We start from the raw sequence: 23223 nt of genomic DNA on the forward strand, positions 1-23223 counted from the left end.
TTATAGTAAATATCTAAAACTATTTCTTGTTAGAAATCGAGAGTCGTACGCGTTATACATTTTTCAAAGCATATTTGCTATGAAATTAAAAACTAGTTTTTACCAACATATAATCACCGACTCCATCCCTGTCAAAATATCTAACACTTTTTAGAATCTGGACCCACACTCGGTTATTCTCCACATATATGAGAAATTTCAGTTAACGAGAACGATTCGAGGGAAAAAGAAAAATTCAAAGTCAGCAATTTTGCCGGCAGTTCTCCGGATAAATGATTTTTAACGATAACAATCTCTAAATTTCCTCTCTGGCGCGTAACGAGATAAACCGAAAAAACATGCTTCGAAAAAAATGATGACGAGATAGGTGCTGGATGAATAATTACAAAATGTCTGGTTTTTAATTGTCTTCTCGGGAATAAACTTCCTATCGCTCAATAAATACTGAGCGATGAGCTAAAATGTCTGAAATACAATATGTAAAAGGCAAAAAATTTTCAGTATTACTTTATTTTAATGATTAGCATTCTGTTGTTATCTACAGATATGGGAAAAATTTGTAGTTAGTAAATTACAAAATTTGCAGCATAACTAACATCATAAATTGAAAGGGAAAATAGATTAAAATGATCTCCAAAATGTTCGATCCAGTCGGATAATCATCAGAGAGTAGTTGAAACCATTATACATACATAGACATATTATAATACTAATAGACTGACTGTTACCATACAGTTGCGTTCCTCCAATGCGATAGAGAAAACTGACGCAAAGCAGTCCGTGCATCTCTCTCTAATAGGCCAGCTTTATCGACCACGTGACCTAAATGGCAACTTAAAGGCCACATGGTCTATAAACCCGGCTCATTAGAAAGAGATGCAGTGAATTTTTTACGTCAGTTTTCTCTGTCGCACTGGGGGAACGGGCCTATTACAGCGCTCAGTCTATTTGTATTACATATATATCTATGGTTACAAATCTAGGTGTAATATCCTTTGGATTACATGAAAAGCATATTTATTTTTAAAAATGTCGTGACACGAGGTCGATGTTGTAGGATATCACTTATAAGGGAACATATTTATCCCTGCTCGGGCAACCTCCTTTTGCAACTATTGACACCAGCCAATTCATTTGGCTCGTATCAGGGACGGACTAAGGCCAAGGCAACCTCGGCATATGCCTAGGGCTTGTAATTTTTGGGGCCCGAAAATTAGGCTTTTAATTTTTTAATTTTTATAATTATTTTTGTTTTTATTTAACAGAAAAACATAATATTCATAATTATTGCTAAAACTTGTCCAAATTATACTTATATTATTTAATATATTATTAAATTTAATTGGAAACGTTGCTGCCGAAATTTTCGGTAAAATGAAAATTTGCACCTTTTTCAATATCGTTCAGGAATTTTACGTATTTTTTTAAGTTCTACACATAGGTGGAATGCATGACAAAAATGTTGTAGGTTCAAACACTTGTGTATTACCAGGTGGTCTGCTCTTTCGATACTGTGAAATATTTAAAGGAAAATGATGAAGAAATTAAATATTGGTTACGTAATTTTTTCTCAATCAAAGATGAAAAACCATTAAGAAGTTCGTAAGCTGTCGGTTTACATAAAAAACTTGATACATTTGAGTACGTACTATTCACCTGCTGTATGGGAAAAGATTTTAAGGAAAGAATGCTTTAAACAAGACTCTTCAATAAAAAGACGGATGCCTAAATACAGTAGTCTTAATATATGATTCATTGAGTAAAATTTATTCAAAAGAAGAAGAAAACGTTAAAGATATTGCATATATTAAGGATAAAAACGGCAGAAAATACGAAAACTATTACATGATGAAAATCCAGAACATGAAATACGATTCAGTGGCCAAAAACATTTTAAATTGAATATTTTTGGTGTATTCTTTACTGATCGAATAAAGATCTGAGGGATATAAAACTATTAATAATAAAACCAAAACAATTTTTCATAATATTGATGCAGAACTGATTAAAAAAGGAGGACATGAACTTAGAACTAAAATACACCAATTAATGAAAGAAGCCTGGGAACAAGAAATAATGCCAAAAGAATGGAGTGGCTGTATTATCGTGCCAATACATAAAAAAGGCAGAAAGGATACATGTGGCAACTACCGGGGAATCTCACTAATCGGTACTACATATAAGATATTAGCTTCAGTTGTACAAAAACGATTACTGCCATATACAGAGGAAATTATTGGCGATTACCAATGCGGCTTTAGGCCTGGAAGATCAACAATCGATCAAATATTTACTATCAGACAAATGCTAGAAAAATATTGGGAATATAATAAAGAAGTACACCAGATCTTCATAGATTTCAAACAAGCATATGATTCCATAGATCGCTTAAAACTGTGGAGTGCAATGATGGAGTTAGGCGTACCAAAGAAGCTGACCATGATTGCGCGAATGTGTGTCAACAGTTCCTTTGCACAAATTAGAATAGGAGGCAAAACTTCAAAGGCTTTCGGCATAAGCACCGGACTCAGACAGGGAGACCCGCTGTCCCCATTACTATTTAACCTAGCATTGGAATATGCAATGTGAAAAATCTATACCAGAGTCAAACCAGACATAACTGCCAGAGGAGCAAAGATTATTCTCGCATTTGCAGATGATGTAGATGCAGTAGCACAGACAACACTGGAAGTTAAGGATATAGTATCGAACTTTGAAAAAGCAACACTAAGCGTAGGCCTGAAAATAAACGAAGAAAAAACTAAATACATGGTCGTATCAAAAAAGGAACGACAGCGAATAAGACAAAACATTACCATAAACGATCATAATTTTGAGGTGGTCAAAGAATTCAAATACCTAGGAGCAACAATTACCAGTGAAAACACAGGAGAACGGGAGGTTGAAATACGAATACTGGCGGGGAATAAATCATTCTTTGCCATTCAACATCTAATGAGGTCAAAGCTTCTCTCAAGGCGTGCCAAAATCCAAATATACAAAACCATAATACGACCAGCCGTGACATATGGAAGTGAAACATGGACATTGAGAAAGAAAGAAATCAATAAGCTATTAGTATGGGAACGCAAAATCCTGCGAATTATATATGGTCCTTGCAGGGACAGCGTGACAAATGAATGGAGGAGCAGATACAACAATGAAATAGAGACTCTCTTTGGGAAAGGAAACATCGTAAGATACATAAAAGCCAATAGATTAAGATGGGCAGGCCACGTGGTACGGAGTGATGACGACAGACTGATTAGCAATGTGTTTTGGGAAAGACCAGATGGTAGAAGATCGACAGGAAGGCCTAGAAAAGGTGGAAAGACGCAGTCAGGGAAGACCTGGAGAAGATGGAAGTAAGGCCATGGGAAATAATAGCACAGGATCGGAATCAATGGAAGGCAATAGTAAACGCGGCAAAAACTCACGAAGAGTTGTAAAAGCCAATGATGATGATGATGAATTTTTCATAATAGCAATGTTAGGGACTCTTCAATAGAGAAATTAAAATAATATGAACAAGATTAAAACCTAACAGAACCTTCGGAAAAATGAAGTATTACAATTAAGATTTTTATATGTGAATTATTTACCCTGTATCCATGTAGTCATTTATTCAGGAAAATAATATTATTGGAATTATCGGTAATATAACTAATCAATCTGGGTATATTTGTTTAAGTATTATTGTTTGTTTTAATAAAATATATTTATTTAATTTCTGCACATATATATTATTTTTTCCTTATTTTTGGAATCGGCTAATTAAATAGAACTACATACATGCTTTGAAACCAAACTACCAAACGCAAAGTATATGTCATGACTGACAAATAGGCTCGGAATTACAATGTTGCCTAGAAACTGCTTTATCCTTAATCCGCCACTGGCTCGTATCAACTGTAACAAGTTATGAATACCCGTAGAAAAGAACCTCGTGGAAAGAAAATTAGTCAACTGTTTTGTTAAAAAAATCGCTTTTGGTTGCTTTTTTCGGTATGTACGAGTGTCTCCTGTTTTAGGTGTGTGTCACCTCAGGACGTGGTTTGCTTTGTGGGTTTTGGCACTGGGGTCTTTGTGTCTCACTGGTGGTATTGGCTCGGAGGACGTTGATTCCTGCGGAGGAGGTAGCTTTCCAGGCTAGTCAAAGGTGAAAGGGTTGGTGCTAAAACGGTTCTTTTCAAAAATTATTTTTTGTTAATAATTGTGCTAGTTGCAATAATACAGTAAACTTGCCTCCAGGATGTCAATGTATTTATTAGGAAGTTCGTTGCTGGCTGGAGCCAGCAGTTTTGATGGGAGGAAGGGTAGTTTTCTTTTGGGGTATCTGATGAATACATTGCCAAAGGATGCTCAGGTAGTTTTGATTATGTTTTGGGCTCTGAAGGTTTGACCTCTGATGGTTGTAATCGTACAACTCCTTCTCAGAGAGGAGAGCCTCTTATTTATGTACTGGTTGATTGATAGTTGCTGTATGAGAGCGGAGGGGTAGTTGTATCGTTTGTAATTTATTTTACGCAGATTTTTTCTTTCCAGTCCTAGCAGTTGTCGTGTTAGGTCGTGATTGAACAGAGCATCTTAGCCCTGTATTCAATCACGTGCCTGATAAGTCAATCTTCCCAAAATCTAAGGTCAACTCTTTCGGCAACATTGTTTGCTAAGATTAGGATGTCTGAAGAGAATTATTTGTGTTTTTTTGCGTTAGGTGTTAGTCTCCATCTCCCGCACGACCTATCGACATGGATTAGATGACTTAATTTTTTACAAGATATTTCAGGCAACTAATATTGCTATGTCGTTTTAAATATATATATATATATATATATATATATATATATATATATATATATATATATATATATATTATTTCCTACCATTGTAAGTACATATATTAAATTCTTTCCTGCGCAGTATACCTTGTGTATTTTCCTCAATAATTTTTATCTTTGTAAATTTATACCTCATCCCATTCTGGTATCTTTAAATATTAATTGCGGTCATTTTATGAGGTTATTAGAAGGACATAGAATTAAAAATGCAAAGCAAGAAAACCACAACCTAAATAACCAGATGACCCCTGCCACCATACTGGACTTTAAGGTAATTTATTAAAAAAGGAAAGAGGAAAAACAAGGATCCCTCAAAATGGACGTTTTTAGATATTTAGATCGATAGATAAACAATTTTCTATGTAATCGAGTGGAATCTCTTTTTATATTAACTTGACCTTGACCTTGACCTTGAACTTGATTGGATGTACGTATTTATATTCATATGTATATCTGTACCTCGGTAGGATACAAGATACAACACTATATCCATTTTCATAACTTTGCAGCAGAGCAGCTTTAAACTTTTTCTCGCCAAAAAGTGTTATTGATGCAGCTATTTATTGAGATATTAAAACAATATTTTAACAGAGCATTATATCTATTGTTATCTTCATAATGCATTTATTATAATATAAAAACAAATTTTTTCGGTGTTTTTAACCGTTTTAATGGCCATGGTGTTGTATCCCTCTAATAAAGTTATTGTAGTGTAAGACTTAGTTTGGGTTATTCAATAACAGCTACAATACTATTTGATTTACAAAATTTATTTAACCATACAATTCATCTTTACAAATATAAATAATACGTCTATGTATTTAACCAAAATGGTATTTTACGTACAAACCACTCAGTCATCGTCAAGTAAGTCTCCTTCTGGATAGTCACTATACAAGTATGCTTTAAGTTTATATAAAATTCATGGGAAAATTTAGAAACAAATGGCAGCAATGCTAATAAATCATTATACTTTTGTTGTGATATAGGTATTGGACTTTTTGATACCAGTTGCAAACCTTTTGGCAATGTAAGGTGTCGCCTTCGAAACCTAACAAGGTCAATCTCCTGATTTTCATCATGAAAATTACTTTTCAAAACAGAGTTCCCATGCTGTTTTGTTTTACTTGCAGTTAAACACAGTTTAACAGAAGAACTTGTTGTTTGTTAATGTCTCTTTTTATATTAATCAACAGCGGATTTTGAGATGTTTAACATCATACAAAGTCCTAAAATTTTTAAAATCTTCTAGTTCAATATTATGTACCGTATATTTCATTGAGTTTTGTCTCAGTAACTGCTGCCAGTCCTAGGGCGTTAAAATAGAAATCCCGTTTCTATTTTTTTTTTCTCTTTCGCTCTATAAGCGCATGGACAGTGTCCGCCTCCATGTGGGTGTGATCCTTTAGTAGAAACTTCTGAGTGATAATGATTCATTAAATGATCCACCTATTTCAGTTAAATGAGTCAATTTACAGCTGGTAATTGGTTATTTACTTGACCAATTACTTCCTGTTATCGTCTATAATGCTTTCTATATGTTTTATTGTCAACTAATTAAATCCATGTAAGTGATTCATTATAAGTATTTGGTTCAAATAATATTTTGAAGGTTGGACGTTTAAAATTACTGCTTTTTGTGATTAGTCGATAACGAACCTGTCTTTAAAATGTACAAACTAGGTAAAAGAGGAAAATAGGAAGAGTTGTTTTATTATTTGTATATTAATTAAAATATTTGTATTGTTTGGTTGTATTTTCTAATATATCGTGAATTTCGTTAATAAGAATGTCCATTCTGTTGTATATAATTTTGTTTTTATTAATTTCGTTACAGATATTTACCAGAGATTTACTTCGGTAGTTTAGTTATACATAGAAGTTTGTAGTTTGTTTTTCTTAGATTTTTCGAATCCTTATAGCTGTGTTTTTTTATTAGAAAAGTTGTTTATGTTAGTAAAGTATAACCATATCAAACAGTAATAACATTGGATTGTGAGTATTTGTGTATACTTTGCTAGTAAAGTTATATGGCAACTCTATTTTATTGGATTATTTTTATCATAAACTTTTTGGTTACTCATTTTCTTTTAATGAACAAAATCCTGAAGATATTGTTGAAAATCGAACTGATATTCTACCGAGGCTCATACAAGGATTGAATAAACTTCCGAGTAATGATTTTTAGTTGAGGATACTTATTGTGTATCCAAAAGAAACGCATAATAGTATGATTTCTTCTATCTCACTGCCAGAAATGACGGTATCTGCCCATTTCAGTAATGCAGAATGCAGATCCGATTTCATTTCCACCACGAGTAGTTCATCATAACTTTTGTCTATATAAGACTCATCTTCTTTATCAAAACTCAAGGCATCTCTAATAGTATGCTCTTCATTAAAGCATCATGCTTGGAATATTATTTGATTCCGAAATAAAACCAGGCTTATAATATTGGTTGTAGAATATATTTTATAATATTGCTAGTCTAAGGTTGGTACTAAATCACTACTTTAACTTTTTGAGGTTACGTTTGTTAATAAGTTAAAAATAATGAGCAAAAAAGGTAGCTTACCTGTAAATGCAGTAGAAGAATTCGCAGAACTTTTTAGTAGTTCAAGAATCTTTCTCCCACGAAAATTATGCTACATTATTCTTATTATTAGTAACAAACAACAGTAAACACACCACAAATATCAAAAGTACTATTATTAGATCACTAACAGTCTACCTGTCATCATAGAGATATGCAACACTATGTGCGGTGGTAATTCACATGTGTATATATTTATATACACATTGTATATATATTTCATTTTTTTCAGCTGAAAATGCCCTCGGAAATGTTGGCACACCAGTAGAAACGAAAGGGGCGAAATACTCTTTAATTTCCTATTAGAAAACAATCTATATTTAATGAATAGCTTCTTCTATAAGAAGATCCATAGAAGATGGACTTGGAAGAGCCCCGATGGTAAGACAAAAAATAAGATCGACTTCATCATCACTGACAAAAAACATGTAGTCAAAGATGTTACAATCTTAAATCAATTTTCGGTTGCAAGCGATCATAGAATGGTCCGAGCAACTGTAGAAATTAATATTAAGCAAGAAAGACTGAAGATGATAAAAAGTAAAAAATTCAAACCTTGGATGCGCCCAACGAATGAACTTGACTTTGAAAAATATATCACCAGTAACTTACTCAGAAATACAACAAGAGAAGACGTAAATAACCTAAACGAAGAAATAGTAGATACATACATACAAGCTTAGGAAAAATTTGGCCCTAAACATGGAAAAGAACAAAAAATTAGTAAAGAAACGAAACAAAAAATGGAAGATCGTAGAATGCTGAGAAGTGAAGGAAATGTTGACTCACAAGATATAGACAGCATCAATAAAGAAATCTCTAAAGCCATCAGACGGGATATTAGAAAATAAAACAACGAGAAAATTATAAAAACTATAGAAGACAACAAAAGCATGAAAGCATTGAGGAGAAAAATGGAAAATGGCAAAAAAGAAATCTTCCAACTTAAAGACAAAAATGGAAATATTATCTCAGATAGACCAAGCATATTACATATAGTGGAAAGTTTCTATGAAACATTATACAAAAGTCAAGTTATTCCAGAGCTCATCGAACAACCAATACAAAAGGTACATAATGTAGGATCGGAGGATATACCAGATATATCACGAGAGGAAATTCAACATGCCCTCAAAAATATGAAAAATAATAGAGCTCCGGGGGAAGATGGTGTAGTCATTGAGACAAATAAACTAGGAGGTCCACTTTTGATGTCCCGAATCCAAACACTTTTTAATCTATGTCTGCATAGTGAAAACATTCCAAGTAAATGGAAGAATTCGGTTACAATCCTCCTCCACAAAAAAGGGGATAAATCAGATCGCTAAAACTATAGGCCAATTAGTTTGCTTAACCACCTATACAAGCTCTTTACTCGAATACTGACAAACAGATTAGAAGCAAAACTCGATTTCTATCAATCAGAAGAACAGGCAGGATTTCGTGTGGGACACGGAACAAACGACCATTTGCAATGCCTTAAAACTCTAGTTGAAAAGTCTATCGAATATAACAGACCCCTTGCTTTTATCTTTGTCGACTTCCACAAAGCATTTGACACAGTTGAAACAGTTGCTATCTTAAAAGCACTATCAGAATGCAGAATAGATCACAGGTATGCAAATATTATTCGAAATATATACGAAAATGCGACAACAACCGTTAACCTCCATTGCATGACTGAGAAGATAAAAATTGGCAGAGGGGTGCGGCAGGGAGATACCTTGTCGCCAAAACTCTTTATAACAGTTATGGAGTACGCATTTAAACAGCTAGAGTGGGAATCAAAGGGAATTAGCATCGATGGAAAGATATTCAATCATCTCAGATATGCCGATGATATTGTTCTCATAACAGACAACTTAGGAGAAGCCAGAGTTATGCTACAACAACTACAGCAAGTAACTCAGAAAGTCGGTTTAAAAATAAACTATGGAAAAACAAAAATGATGACCAATCTCGTCCCCAATGAGCTAATAGAAATCGAAAAGTCGCCCATAGAACTTGTGAAAAAATATGTGTATTTGGGTCACGAAATAAGGTTAACGCAAAATAACCAAACATGCGAGCTACTCAGAAGAATAAGTCTGGGTTGGGCTGCATTCGGAAAAATGAGAGATGTATTTAAAACAAATATACCGATCCATTTAAAAAGAAAAGCTTTTAACCAGTGCGTTCTACGAGTCCTCACATACGGAGCAGAAACCTTAACTCTCACAAAAACATCAGCCGAAAAATTGAGAAGGACACAACGAACGATGGAGAGATCAATGCTTGGAATAAGCTTAAGAAATAGAATAAGAAACGAGGAAGTTCGTAGACGAACCGGAGTGGAAGACATTATCGAACATATTACAAGGCAAACATAGAGATGGGCAGGACATGTTGCAAGAATGAAAGACGACAGCTGGACAAAAAAATTGCTTGAGTGGAGACCACGGGCTGACAAGCGAAGCCGAGGAAGACCCCCAACGCGATGGACCGACGACCTCAAAAGAATCGTGACCAATTGGATAGCACAGGCGCAGAACAGAAGCAGATGGAAAAGTCTAGAGGAGGCCTATGTTCAACAATGGACAACTCAGGGCTGATTGATGATGATGATGATGTATATATATTTAATTTATTAATCAGGTCTAAACTCGATTATGGATGCATCGCTTATTGTTCTGCCAGAAAGTCTATTTTGAAATCTCTAGATACAATTTATAATAATGGTCTAAGAATCGCACTACGAGCATTTAAAAGTATACTTATTGAGAACATATACGCTGAACTTGGTGAGCCATCCCTTTACCACAGGCGAATGCAACTGCCATTAACACATTCATCCTCGGTATACTATAATCCAGAAAAATCTATTTACACTAACACCTTCACAGATAAATATAACGAACTTTTTAATTATAATGATAAACTAAGAAAAGCATACTATGAAAGAATTAGAACATATTGTAAGAAATTAAACTTTGATTTTCCTGACTTATTCGATCCAAACATCACCGATCCTCATATCCCTTGGTCAATCAATATTCCACAGTGTAATGTATATTTGAGCAAATATAATAAGTCGGAAATACGTCCTTCAGAAATAAAAACTATTTTGTCAAATATACTCCAAACTTATGAAAATTTCTCCAAAATATTTACAGATGCTTCAAAATCTAACAATGGAGTTGGTGCCGCTTTTGTGATCAATTCAAGTAAATATATATTTCAACTATCTCCCCACTGTAGCATATACACAGCCGAATTACTCGCTCTTTATCGAGCAATTAGGTTTATTAATAATAAAAATATCATCAAAGAGGTGATTCTTTCTGATTCTCTGAGTCCGATTACTTCAATTGAACGAGTATATCCTAAACATCCAATTGAAAAAATGATCAAATCAGAACTTCACACATGTCAAGAAAAAGGAAGAACAGTTGACTTCATATGGATTCCTTCTCATGTGGGTATCTCCGGAAATGAAGAAGCAGACTTAAGTGCGCGTAGTGCAGTGTCTAGTACGGATTCAGAAATAATATTAAAGTGCGATTCAGAAGACTTAAAGCTTTCTATTAAGGCAAAAATCTTAGAAGTCTGGCATAACGAATGGCAAATATCAACGTCTAAACTACGACAAATTAAAGACAGAGTTAAAGGAACTAAACCTTTTTACAAAAATTGACATAAACAGAGTGTAGTTAATCGATTACGATTAGGCCATACTAGACTCACACATTCTTATCTTTTTTCAAAATGTAACTCACCAATATGCGAGCACTGCAATTCAACCTTAACAGTAAAACATATCTTTGAATGTGACAAATTCAAACATCAACAAGCTCTTTATAATATAGATTCCAATTTATCAATTGTGTTAGGTCAAAATAGTTATTTAAAGAACATAATGACGGTAATCAAATTGTAATTATATCAAATTGTGATTATGTTTTATTACTTACTTCGTTTGGAGTACCAGAGACTGAATTTACTACGAATTTTGACCAGGATGAACGGCATGTGGAATTCAATTTTAGATTCCCTTGCCGAGTAATTTATCCAGCTGTTTGTTTCGCAAATTTTAGGAAACACAGTGGTAAAAATTTGAATTCGGTTTCGCTAGGTAGAAATCGTTTGATTTCTCTTTTTGTTTTATTTAAAGAACTTAATAGATTATTTAAAAGCTATCGATGTGTTACATAAGATTTAACTTTTTTTGTATAAAATTGCCTATTTTATTTTTAGTACTATTTTGTAAAAAAATCTTATTTGTAACCATGTAATATACCTATTCTTGTAAAATTGTACAGATCCGTCGCTAATAACCATTAGGTGGATGCGACTTTGTCTTTAAATAAAAAAAAATAAAATTCTTCCAACATAGCTACTGCTTTTGCTTGAAAATAAATTTAGCTTTGGCTTGAATAATTTAAATTTGAGATAATTTTTAAAGTTTGTGTTGTTTTTATATATCTTATAGGCCCCTTTTCTGTTGTTAACAATTATTATAGTACATTCATTGTCCCACCAGATAAAATTTGGTGTTTTTTTACAACTATTCGACCGAGATTTGATTGACTTCGAGGCTGCTTCATTTATTGAATTCATTAAGAATTCAAAGGAATTATTGTGATTATAATTTTTATCAAATTGTGATTCCATGAGGTTTCGAAACACAATCCAGTCAGCTGAAAATTTAATCCATTTTCTGGTAGGTATGATATTAATAGGAGTGTATTCTCGAGATAGTGTAATATGAATTGGAAAATGATTAGATCCAAGGTCTTTCCTCAAGGCCTTAATAATGGAAGGTCTTTCATTCGGTCTGCCCATCTTGGTTGATCGACCATCATTTAGAATAATCATGTTAGTATTATCGATGGCATCTACCAATCGATTTCCTTGACTGCTATCTAATATCTAGCCCCAACGAGTATGATGACAATTAAAATCGCCACATATATCAACATCACTACCACATTTAGTGTTATTCCTGATTATTTTGCATATATAGGTATATGTATATTATTCTTTCTATTCACTAGTTTAATTTAGATATAATTAAAATTAAATAGTTAAAACGCTGTTTGCACAAATTACCGACCTATTCCCTTTAATTCAGATAAACGACAATGATCCAAAACCATTTTGGCGAGTTCCCAATCGGGCTCAACTACTTATTTTTGTCGAGTGATAAATTAAAATCTGACAACTCTAACGAACTGTCAGATAAAACACAAAGCACAAAATACAATCATTTGTTGCACGTCTACATGGATGAATAAATTTTCGACATAACATATATCGGATGTTTTTTGCGGCCTGTTATTGAAATGCCCACAAAAATGGTTTGATGAATGAAAGCCCGTGCCGGTGAGGCTTTATGAAAGGGAAATTAGTTCAAAAACAAAATGAAAATCGACAAAACTTTTATTTCCGTCGAAACAAAAATGAATTATTTAAATTATTTTAACGAATTTTAAAATAATTGGTATAAAATCAAGAGTGGGCGATAATATGGCATCCCTTTGATGGCAAAATTACTATTATTTTATAAAAAAAATTCAAACAAAGCAACAGTAGGAGAAACACTATAAAATATTATTATTTTGTATTTCAGATGATGGTGAATATATGTCCTTTGGTCTCTCTGGCGATGATTCTAAAACTGTCATGATCGGTGGTGACGTAGTTGTAGCATGGGTTGACAAAGAAACTCTTAAAGGATTTGCGGAAGATTACTATCTGAAAGACAAATCACAGTGTTCCGGACCAACTGGATCATGTCCTGACAATAGACTAGGTGTAAGTAGCTTTTTATTATATATTTTTCTTCTTTAGGTGTCGTTTCATTTTTTTGTCAGCTGAATTTTTAGGCAGTCTGAATTCTTAGCAAGATTTCAGTCTTACAGTTCCAGCTCTTGTTTACCAGATAGTCCAAATAGGTAAACTGCTTGACACTTGAAGTCTTCTGTAGTTGAGTGGATAATTATTATTTCGACGCATAATCATGGTTTTCGTCTTCTTAGCATTTACTTTCATACCCAAATCTTCATTTGCGAGATTAAGATTAACTAGGGAGAAAATCAGCTGTTGTGTATAAAGACCTAGCAGAGCAAATAAAGTACTTCTGAAAAAAATCGAAACAATCGAAACAACATAAACTTTTATTTAATAATTGTTGGACTACCTACCTAATCCCAAAATTGTGGCACAAATTAATAGAAGTGGCCAACCTGAAACCCGGGAAAAACTTCCAAATACCGATTACTTACCATCCGATATCCCTGCTATATCATCTGTATAAACTGTATGTCAAGTCAGGAAAATCCTGCATAGGCCAAGTACCGAACTAACAGACTACATAGGGAAGGGATTTAAACAGATAGAAATACTGGAGGTAGCCTTGGTAGACCTCATGGAGTCATACGATACAATAAACCGTAGAAGCTTGCTAAGATCTATAACACTGTGTTTGACTACGATCTAGCAGAGATCATTAGATCATTGCTATTGCTATATAATAGACGTTTTTACTTTGTGCTAAATGGAAAGAAATCAGACAGCTAACGCAGCAAAAAGGCCTACCCCAAGGAGGCGTTCTGGCCCCGTCTTTATTTAACATTTACACAAACAACCAGACAAATCACCCCCAAGCTGAGAGCATTATTTACGCTGACGATCTTGGTATCGCTGTAAAATGGAAAACGTTTGCACAGATAGAATCGACAATCTAAGAGACTTTAAAATGTCAACCTATTACAATCAAAATTTACTAAAATCAAACTCTATTAAATCTTAAGTGTGTACATTCCATCTCAATACCCATCTGGCACATGTAAAACTGAACGTATCCTGGGAGAGACAACACTTGGAACATACTGACAGATCCAAATATCTTGGAGTCGCATTAGACCGCTCACTAATATATAAATAACGTTGCCAGTGTACCAGATAAAAGATTGCTACAAGAAACAACGTTCTCGGGAAAGTTGTGCGAAGCAAATGTGGATGTTTAGGTATGAAAAGTCCGTATCAGACGGTCAAATATTTTACCAGACTAGTTTAACCAAACCAAAAAATGGACAGCATATGATGTCACATCATGAATTTGATCAAATCCTCCAAAAATAGAGGATCTTCGATTTGTCAAGGTCAGTTTTATCAAACTTTAATTTTGATTGGTCGAAAAATATCAAAAGACAAATGACAATCAACAGTTAGACATAACGTGATGAAATTCATTTTCCTTTTATTCTTTGGTTGACGGTGTGCTCTGTATTTGTCTTCCTATTTTGTTATAAAATAAAAATAAAAGTTTTAAAGAGAGAAAAAAGCTGTTTACATCATGTGAAGCGTCCACTAGTTTGAGTAAATATTTGACCGTCTGACACTGACTTAACACATTTTCAAAAACCGTCTTTCATTACAAAGAATTTTCACCCCCTCAAAGTTAACCCTGAGTTTAGACGTGATAGCATGTTGTTTGGATCAGTTAATATCACTATGCTATGAAATTAATCTACCCTAAAATGAACGCCGAGTCTAGCCTTCCTATGCACCAGGAATGTGGTAAATAACATTGATTAGTTCAAGAGGAAAGAAAGAAGTTTTAGTTTTGAAAAACAAGTTCCTTACAGTCTTAGTGTTGTTAATGGCTACTTTGACTGTTTATTTTTAAACAATTAATAAAAATAAGAATGAATAATGGGAGGTTGACGAAGTCAAGGAAGTCCCAAGTGTTGTAGGTTGCGAAACTGTACTATTAACTGTACCATTTGAAATTGACCTTAATTGATTAACGTTTGGTAAATCATTAATTCATTAGGTAAAGTTTCATAACTCTTAGAGAAAAGATATGTTTGAAAAATCATTTGATGCATTTAAAATCCATTTTTTAGGGTATTTATTGGTTTAAAAACCAATAGAATATTTTTAAAATACTATTAATATATTCATAAAATTAATTGTAATTACTCTTAGGAAAATACCAACAGCATTCGTCTACTGAACGCAGCAATGGTTAACGGCTACTCCATCGTAACCTACCAACGTCCACTACGAGCATCCGATCAGTTCGACCGTCCCATATACACTAATCATTCCCAAGCTATCATCTGGGCGATCGGACCGCTGAACCAAAGAGACGAAGTATCTTTCCACAGCAAATACCTCAAGAAAACACATCTTATCGACTTTGGAAGACCTGCAAGATGGAATTGTCCCATGCCGGAGACAGACCAACCAGCAATGGCTGCTGTATATGCTCAACATCAGCCTGTAGATACCAAGGAAACATCGTACGTTGAGAAGGAGTACAGCGAAGAACCTACTACTAGTGCCCCAAGGAGAACAAGTGGTAAAGTGTTTGCTGTGTTCATTCTATTCACTTGTACTACAAATATTGTATTTTTTATTGTAATGTTTATTTTAATTTATTTACTATCTTCTAATCCCTATATTAATTAATTTAGAGTCATCTAACACCAACACTAAAAACACAATTAATTTATAAAAATTTTTTACTTAACCGTACCCATTTATTTTAACGACTCTAAAAGCCAAATTGTTCTTTATATATATTTCTGCATATCGATTCGAACCGGAATCAAATCGAATGCTCTAGATGGGACTAAGTTTCGCTTCAAACGTGATCTTTATCGAACGCGTTAGAATCTTTTTCATCATCTTTTTTGTGAATACTTTTCTTCATATCTTGCTTTAATTTAGACATACTTATACTATAAAATCGATATTCCCTTTACGTGCAAATCTCTATTTTTTCCATTTCACAGTTAGAAGACGAATTCCCCAAAGAGGAGCCCAAAATTCACTTCCAGAAGATTCGCAGAATAGCGCTTCCAGGACAAAAGAACAAGCTGAGCCTAATAGAAGAAGACAGCCCCAAAAAGAAACTGACACTCGCGTCGCAAAACCCACTCAAACTAGCGTTAGTAAACGGGATGCATGGGTAATTCCTCCAATTCAGTGTGATGAGCCTGACGATGGCGTATTTTATGCCCAAATGGGTCCAACAGGCGGGAAGAGAGGATATCCAGCTATAACAGGTGAGAGACAAAATATTAACCACCACCGTGGGTATTTTATTTGTCAAAATTATATGAATAAAATTAATAGCTTTATTTGAGATAAATATTATCAATATTATGACCAATATGCGTTCTTGTATTAACGTTAAGTTCCAGGAAGAGGAATAGTCCACCAACTAGAGACTCTATTAGAAGAAGGAATCTTCGTATTATCTGCAACCAGAGCACTTAAGAGTCAACCTAAAAGAGAATATGTCATCAGTTGGCGCTACAGCCCTTCGTGAGCCTTGGCCTGCTTCAAAACATTCTTCCATCCTTCCCTATCGAGTGTCTGTCTTCTCCAGCCCCTCACTCCAATCTCCCTCAGATCTTCCTGTACATCGTCCAGATATCTGAGTTTAGGTCGCCCCCTTCTTTTTCTTCCGACCGGCCTGTTTAGCAGAGTTATTTTAGTGGGATCACTCTCATCCATGCGCATAACATGGCCCACCCACCTTAGGCGGTTTATTTTGATGGTCTTCACAATATCTGCATCACCAAAAAGTCTATAGAGTTCAAAGTTATATCGCCTTCTCCACAGACCTTGTTCGTTTACTCCGCCATATATGGTCCTCAATACTTTTCTTTCAAAGACTCGCAGTAACTCTTCATCTCGGGTCGTCATTGCCCATGTTTCCAATCCGTATGTGAGCACTGGGCGTATTATTGTTTTATAAAGTTTGCACTTTGTTGCTATTGACATACTTCTCGCTCTTAGTTGAGGGCCCAGGCCAAAATAACAGCGGTTAGCCACGCATATTCTTTTTTATCTCGTTGTATGTGTTATTTTTGTAGTCTACCAGTGATCCTAAGTAGCAGAATTCTTCTACTATTTCTATCGTTTCGTGTTGCACCTCTAAGTTATTTTGTTGAATTCTTGATATGGCCGGCATATATTTAGTTTTCTGGATGTTAATCAGATAGCGTAAACAAGATACAAAATCTGTTACACATAATTACTGCTGACCCTATAGGATCGCGCAAGAGGTTGCTCGACTGTTAACTTACACATTGTTTATTTGTTTAATAATTAAATGCAACCTAAATATTAAAAAACCGTGTGAGATATTTTACAATAACTTACTTGTGCTGGAAATCCAAAAAAGAAAACAAAACGGAGGGAACCACAAAAAATCAAGAGGTTAATGTTAAAAGATGAGAAAAAGGGTTTATTCAGGGCAAACATAGTAGAAAAAATTAGCTAAAACGTAAATGAAAATCATAATATAATTTGATAGAAATGTGGTGAGAATTATTAGAGATGATGTAATTGAAAAATATCAGTAAAGAACTTTGGAATAAGAATATCTGGTGGTTGTCAAACGAAGTTTAACAAAAAATAAACTTTAAGTGAAATTTTTAGTGTATTTAATATTTTGGTAGAGATAGTGCAAACACTCCTGACCACGGCGCAGTAGACGAAATTTGGTTTGCAATAGAACTTTTCTGCCTTTACGTGAATTTTGACTCCGCCTTCGCGCAGCTCCATGGTCAGGAGTGTTTGCACTATCTCTAATGTATTTATTATATTAGAAGATTATTATATGTAAGATTACATAATATTTTAGGTCACGTCGGCTGGGGCATCAGCTGGTACATCAACGGTCTTCTCATTCCAGAGATATACGTAGTCAGAGGCACTGAATACACATTCGTCGTAGAAGGTGGCGAGAATCCAGACATACCAGCTAAATATCACCCCTTTTACATAACCGACGACCCTGTTGGAGGCTACGAGTACAAAACACCAGAAGAAAAAAGGGTTAGTTGAAAAAAGAAATAGGTCTGGTGTCGTATTTTACACCTAGCAGGTAGATGTTAAGAGATAAAAATGATAATTTTTAATATGATGAAGAGAGGTAGGTAAATTTTTAAACTAATTTAAATCATCTCTTGGGGAAACGGTCAGTATATCATAAACAGTCTGTAAAATAATTTCACAAAGTAATAAATCATTCACATAAAATAATTTCATATTTGTATTTACAGAGGGAATTTGAGGTATGGAATGCCTCAATTATATCTTAAATACACTGCATGGTTTATATAAATTTTAACTTGCGATTTCTATTTTAAATTTTATAATACGGCCAATTTTAAGGTAGTATTTACATTGTTGCCAGACTTTCTGTTTTTCTGGAAATATAATAAATTTTGTTATTTCAAATGGATCACTTCCTCAATATTTTCTTTGTCAAATCCTTAAAAAATACTAAATATTTTTTTATCTAATCTTCTGTATACATTTTTTAATATGTTTGTCTGCTCAATTCTTTAAATCACTAAGGTTATATTATCTTTTGATTCGCAAATATTGCCAGGTTTTGATTTATAAACGGAATCAAAATAACTTTACACATTTTTTTGTATAAAATCAAAACAGTCTCTTCCACCCACGCTCTTTAAAATATTTCTAGAAAAATCTTGGGAATGAAAATGTAGAAATATAGGTATACCTCTCAATAATATAACGGTGTACATATTCGGCTTTGCAAATGACCAGATTAATATATTTTTTTATAATTTTGTTTAATTTTACTTAATTTTATTTAATTTTATTTAATTTTATTTAATTTTATTTAATTTTATTTAATTTTATTTAATTTTATTTAATTTTTTTATAATTTTCTATTATGTTTCAAAAATTTTCATAATCTTCCATAATTTAATATAATAGATACTAGATACTAATAATATAATACAAAAGTCGAGCTTTCCCAACAAATAAATTGCCAAACAAGTTGAGCGACTCTTCAAAAGTGACTTATTTGTTATGAAAGATGTACAACAGATTAAAATATTATTCTGTTTTCATTCTAGCCTTAAATAGGAGGAAGGCAGAAAAAATTAAGCTCAGTGATTGTAGATGCAATTGATTGGATCCCCCGTCACATGGTGACGGACAAAATCACTAGTTTTTAATAATTTTTTATAATTTTTTAAAAATTTTTATAATTTTTTATAATTTTTTATAATTTTTTATAATTTTTTATAATTTTTTATAATTTTTTATAATTTTTTATAATTTTGTATAATTTTTTATAATTTTTTATAATTTTTTATAATTTTTTATAATTTTTTATAATTTTTTATAATTTTTTATAATTTTTTATAATTTTTTATAATTTTTTATAATTTTTTATAATTTTTTATATTATTTTATAATTGTTTATAATTTTATTTAGTTTTTAACCACCCTGTATATTAATAAAATAATATACAGGGTGGTTTATTTTAAATATCAAAGTTTCTTATATTTCCAGAAAATCGAAAAATTTTACAACAATGTAAATACGACTAAAAATTAGCCGTATTATAAAACCCTCACAAACCAAAATTTATATAAATCGTGCTAACTGTGTCCGAGATAATTAAAGAGTTCCTTACTTAAAACTCTGTATTAAAAAAGAGAACTCTAAGCCTTCTTATGATAATAAAATCTAAAGTACGAAGTAAATTGCATAATTTATTGAAAATCACCCAACATTATATTATTTATCGTGATCCTCTTTCTGTTTTACTTACCAAAACATGATTATTATTATTTTTTTTTTTTTATAACATAAATCTAAAATATCTACAATATTTTTCCAGTAACTCCTTTTCGGTGAACATAGCAACCAATTGCTTCGTTTGTGTCGGTTCATGCACCTTTTTTCTTATCGAAACAGTGTTTACATTTAAATTGTATTTTCAGAAAATCCGCATTTTTGCCGGAGCACGTAAAGAATCAGACGGTTCCCTAGTACCATCTGGTACAGGAAGGTCGTGTTACTGGACACCGACAAGTGATATGGACGCAGATGATTTTCCATCCTTCGGAGCTTACCAGAGATCGCTGGAGCTTAAATGCGATCAAGGAGAGCCCGGATTTATCCAATGGACACCGGATAAGAATACACCGGATACTGTTTACTATCATGTAAGTACATCAATCTATACGAGAATATTTTTACATATTATGCATATGTATATTTTTTTTTAATAAGTTTTCTATTGTTCTATCCCTTATCTATGTATCTCACGATGAGTAATGGCAAAGTTTTTGTACTTACAAATACTGCAAGCTTCTTCTTAAAAGAAATCATACGCCAAACACAGCTACAACTTTTTCTTTTTATAATTATTAATTTTAACTCATAGAAATACTTTCAAACTAAAAAAATCAAAAATCACTTGAAACTTCCAGCACAAGATATTTTCTTTTACTAAGTTCAGGATCCGATTCTGTTTCTTATTTTCCAATCTACACCCATCATCAACCATTTCACTTCCACATTCTACTCCCAACCAAGTATATTGGAATATCGTTGTCATCACAAAATCCCATTTACTTCAATATCACCAACAACTAAAGTATCTGAAATTTCCAATTTACCTGTTTTACTATAAATTGTTTTCATCTCTGCTGTTTCTAACATCCTTTTTGTCCTGTCTGTGTCAGGTCTTGTTTCTGCCGCGGATGTCATTGTTGGTCTGATGACTGTTCTGTAAATTCTGCCTTTCGTTTCTTTCCCGATATTTTTATTTCTCTATATTGTTTCATTCAGCCTGCGACTCTGTTCGTTCTATTCACTTGATCTTCCACTTCGGTTTCGATATTTAAACTCCATCACTTGTTCTATTATCTGGCCTTCAAGCTCCAATTTACATCTTAATAAATTTGCTGTTGTAACCATACATTTTGTCTTTTTTGGGGAAATGAGCTTGTTAAATTATCTGACGGTTATATTAAATTGGTTATATAAATCATCTTTACTCTGAGAAAATAGTATTACGTAATATGCATAGCAGATTATTTTAAGTTGTTTTTCTCTCATTTGGTATCCTTTTTTAATTCTTACTTTTTTATTATTTCATCTATAATCAGGTTGAACTATAGAGGGCTCAGGGAATCTCCCTGTCTTATCTTATTGCCAGCTTCAATAGGGTCCGTTAGTTCTTCTTCTACTTTTGCTTTTATTGTGTTGTTCTGGTATATATTTTCGATCGTTTTGATTATTCCTAGAGGTATCTCTCTCGCGTATAATAAGTGGATAGTGTCCTTTAATTTGACCCGATTAAATGCCTTCTTAAGGTTCACAAAACATAGATATGCTAGTTTATTGTATTCTAATGATTTCTCTTGCACTTGCCTCATTATAAATATAGCGTCGGTTCATGATCTTCCCGACCTAAAACCTTGTTGTTCTTCTGCTAGTGTTATAATTTTATTTAATTTATCTGTTAATACTTTGGTTGTTAATTTTAATGTTGTGTTTAATAAACTAATTCCTCTGTATTTTCTGGGTCCTATTTGTCACTCTCTTTTTGAAGAGAGGTATTAGGATGCTTGATATCTATTCTGTTTTGTTCTACTATTTTTTTTTTTTTTGATTAGTTAGGAGTGATGTTTAAAATTTCTTCTCTGATGCCTTATTTCAGCTCTTCGATACTGTCTTGCCTGTTTACATAGACTTTGCTTTTCCACAACCAAAAGTCTAAGGGGGTTAAATCGGGAGAACTAGATTGCCATTCGATAAATCTTTTTCTACTCATCCCGAAATATTTCTTGAAGATAATCACGTACATCATTCCTTAAATAAGGCTGGGCACCGTTTATTAACGGTTCCGTTTAAACAAAGTGTTGATTCATCAGAAAACAGGAAACAAATTGCTTAAAACTCTTATAACTATGAGATTTTGTATTTGGAACCTTACTTATGCACATATATCTATAGATTTGATCGTAATATTATTTTTGTTTTAGTGCTTCACTCACCGATACTTGGGCTGGAAAATTCACGTCCTGGACAGCTGCGATCGCAAAGCCGAAGCAAGCGAGATCAAGCCGGCGATTGTCCCTGCGCCTCAAAGCATTTTGGACAAATTGGACACCGACCTAGAAGACAGTCCCTCTCTTCGCGTCGAGACAAGGGTAAAACAAATTAATATTATTACAGAAGACATCGAAGATAAAGACACTAAATCAATAATTTCAGAGAAAGTAACTTCGGCGCCTGTAGAAAAGTCATCGGAGCAGTTACCAAATCTAAATCCACTTCAAACACCAGCACAGCAAAACTTCCACCTTAGAACTAGACCCAACTTCCATTACTACCAACAGCCTGAGCACTTGCACTACTTCAAACCCAGCACTCTTCTGAACACCGGCATTGAAAGCACTAAGACCATTTCAGTACCTTCCACTACCAGCACTACTACAACTACCACCATAACAACAACTTCCTCCGAAAAACCTACAACTCCCAAACTATTAGATAATATCGCCGTAGCTAGCGACAATCTTGCCAATGAGACTTACTTGGTCCCTCCTCCTCTTCACTATCACGAAAACATTAATGTAATTTACAGAAGACCGGTAAATTATTTACCAATGCCAGTAAAAATGGTGCCACAAGGTGCTTATCTAAAGCGATATTATGGAGGACCACATGTAAGTTATAAAAAACCAATCCTTAGGGTACCCAATTACAGATATAAACAGCCAGCTGTTTCTCCTTACATAGTATATGTCAAACAGCCCCCTCTAACAACAAAAGCACCAATTGAGAATCAAGTAAGACCTTTTACCGAAAAGCCTGTATTTGAGGAGATCCGAAATATAGAAATTTCTCCCCAACAGGCCTCAACAGAGAAAGAACCTGAGATACAAACCGCACCTAGCACATCTGTTGCTGATATAGTACCAAATTTTCTAAGGCCGGCTTTTAA

General features: G+C 33.5%; 1 protein-coding gene across 1 annotated transcript in view; it reads left to right on the forward strand.

The window, feature by feature from the left end:
• The window catches only part of Skel (DM13 and DOMON_DOH domain-containing protein skeletor), a 158380-nt gene extending 135749 nt beyond the window's left edge, over positions 1 to 22631 (forward strand). Inside the window, exons 7-13 of the mRNA XM_072530674.1 lie at positions 13041 to 13225; positions 15404 to 15779; positions 16216 to 16488; positions 18078 to 18271; positions 20207 to 20431; positions 22259 to 22426; positions 22491 to 22631. Coding sequence (XP_072386775.1) covers positions 13041 to 13225; positions 15404 to 15779; positions 16216 to 16488; positions 18078 to 18271; positions 20207 to 20431; positions 22259 to 22426; positions 22491 to 22499 — 1430 coding nt within the window. The 3' untranslated portion in view covers positions 22500 to 22631. The remainder of the gene's footprint in view (positions 1 to 13040; positions 13226 to 15403; positions 15780 to 16215; positions 16489 to 18077; positions 18272 to 20206; positions 20432 to 22258; positions 22427 to 22490) is intronic.
• The last annotated feature ends 592 nt before the right edge of the window (positions 22632 to 23223 follow it).

This window comes from Diabrotica undecimpunctata, chromosome 4, assembly GCF_040954645.1.
Source record: "Diabrotica undecimpunctata isolate CICGRU chromosome 4, icDiaUnde3, whole genome shotgun sequence".
In the NCBI taxonomy this organism is placed as follows: Eukaryota; Metazoa; Arthropoda; class Insecta; order Coleoptera; family Chrysomelidae; genus Diabrotica; species Diabrotica undecimpunctata.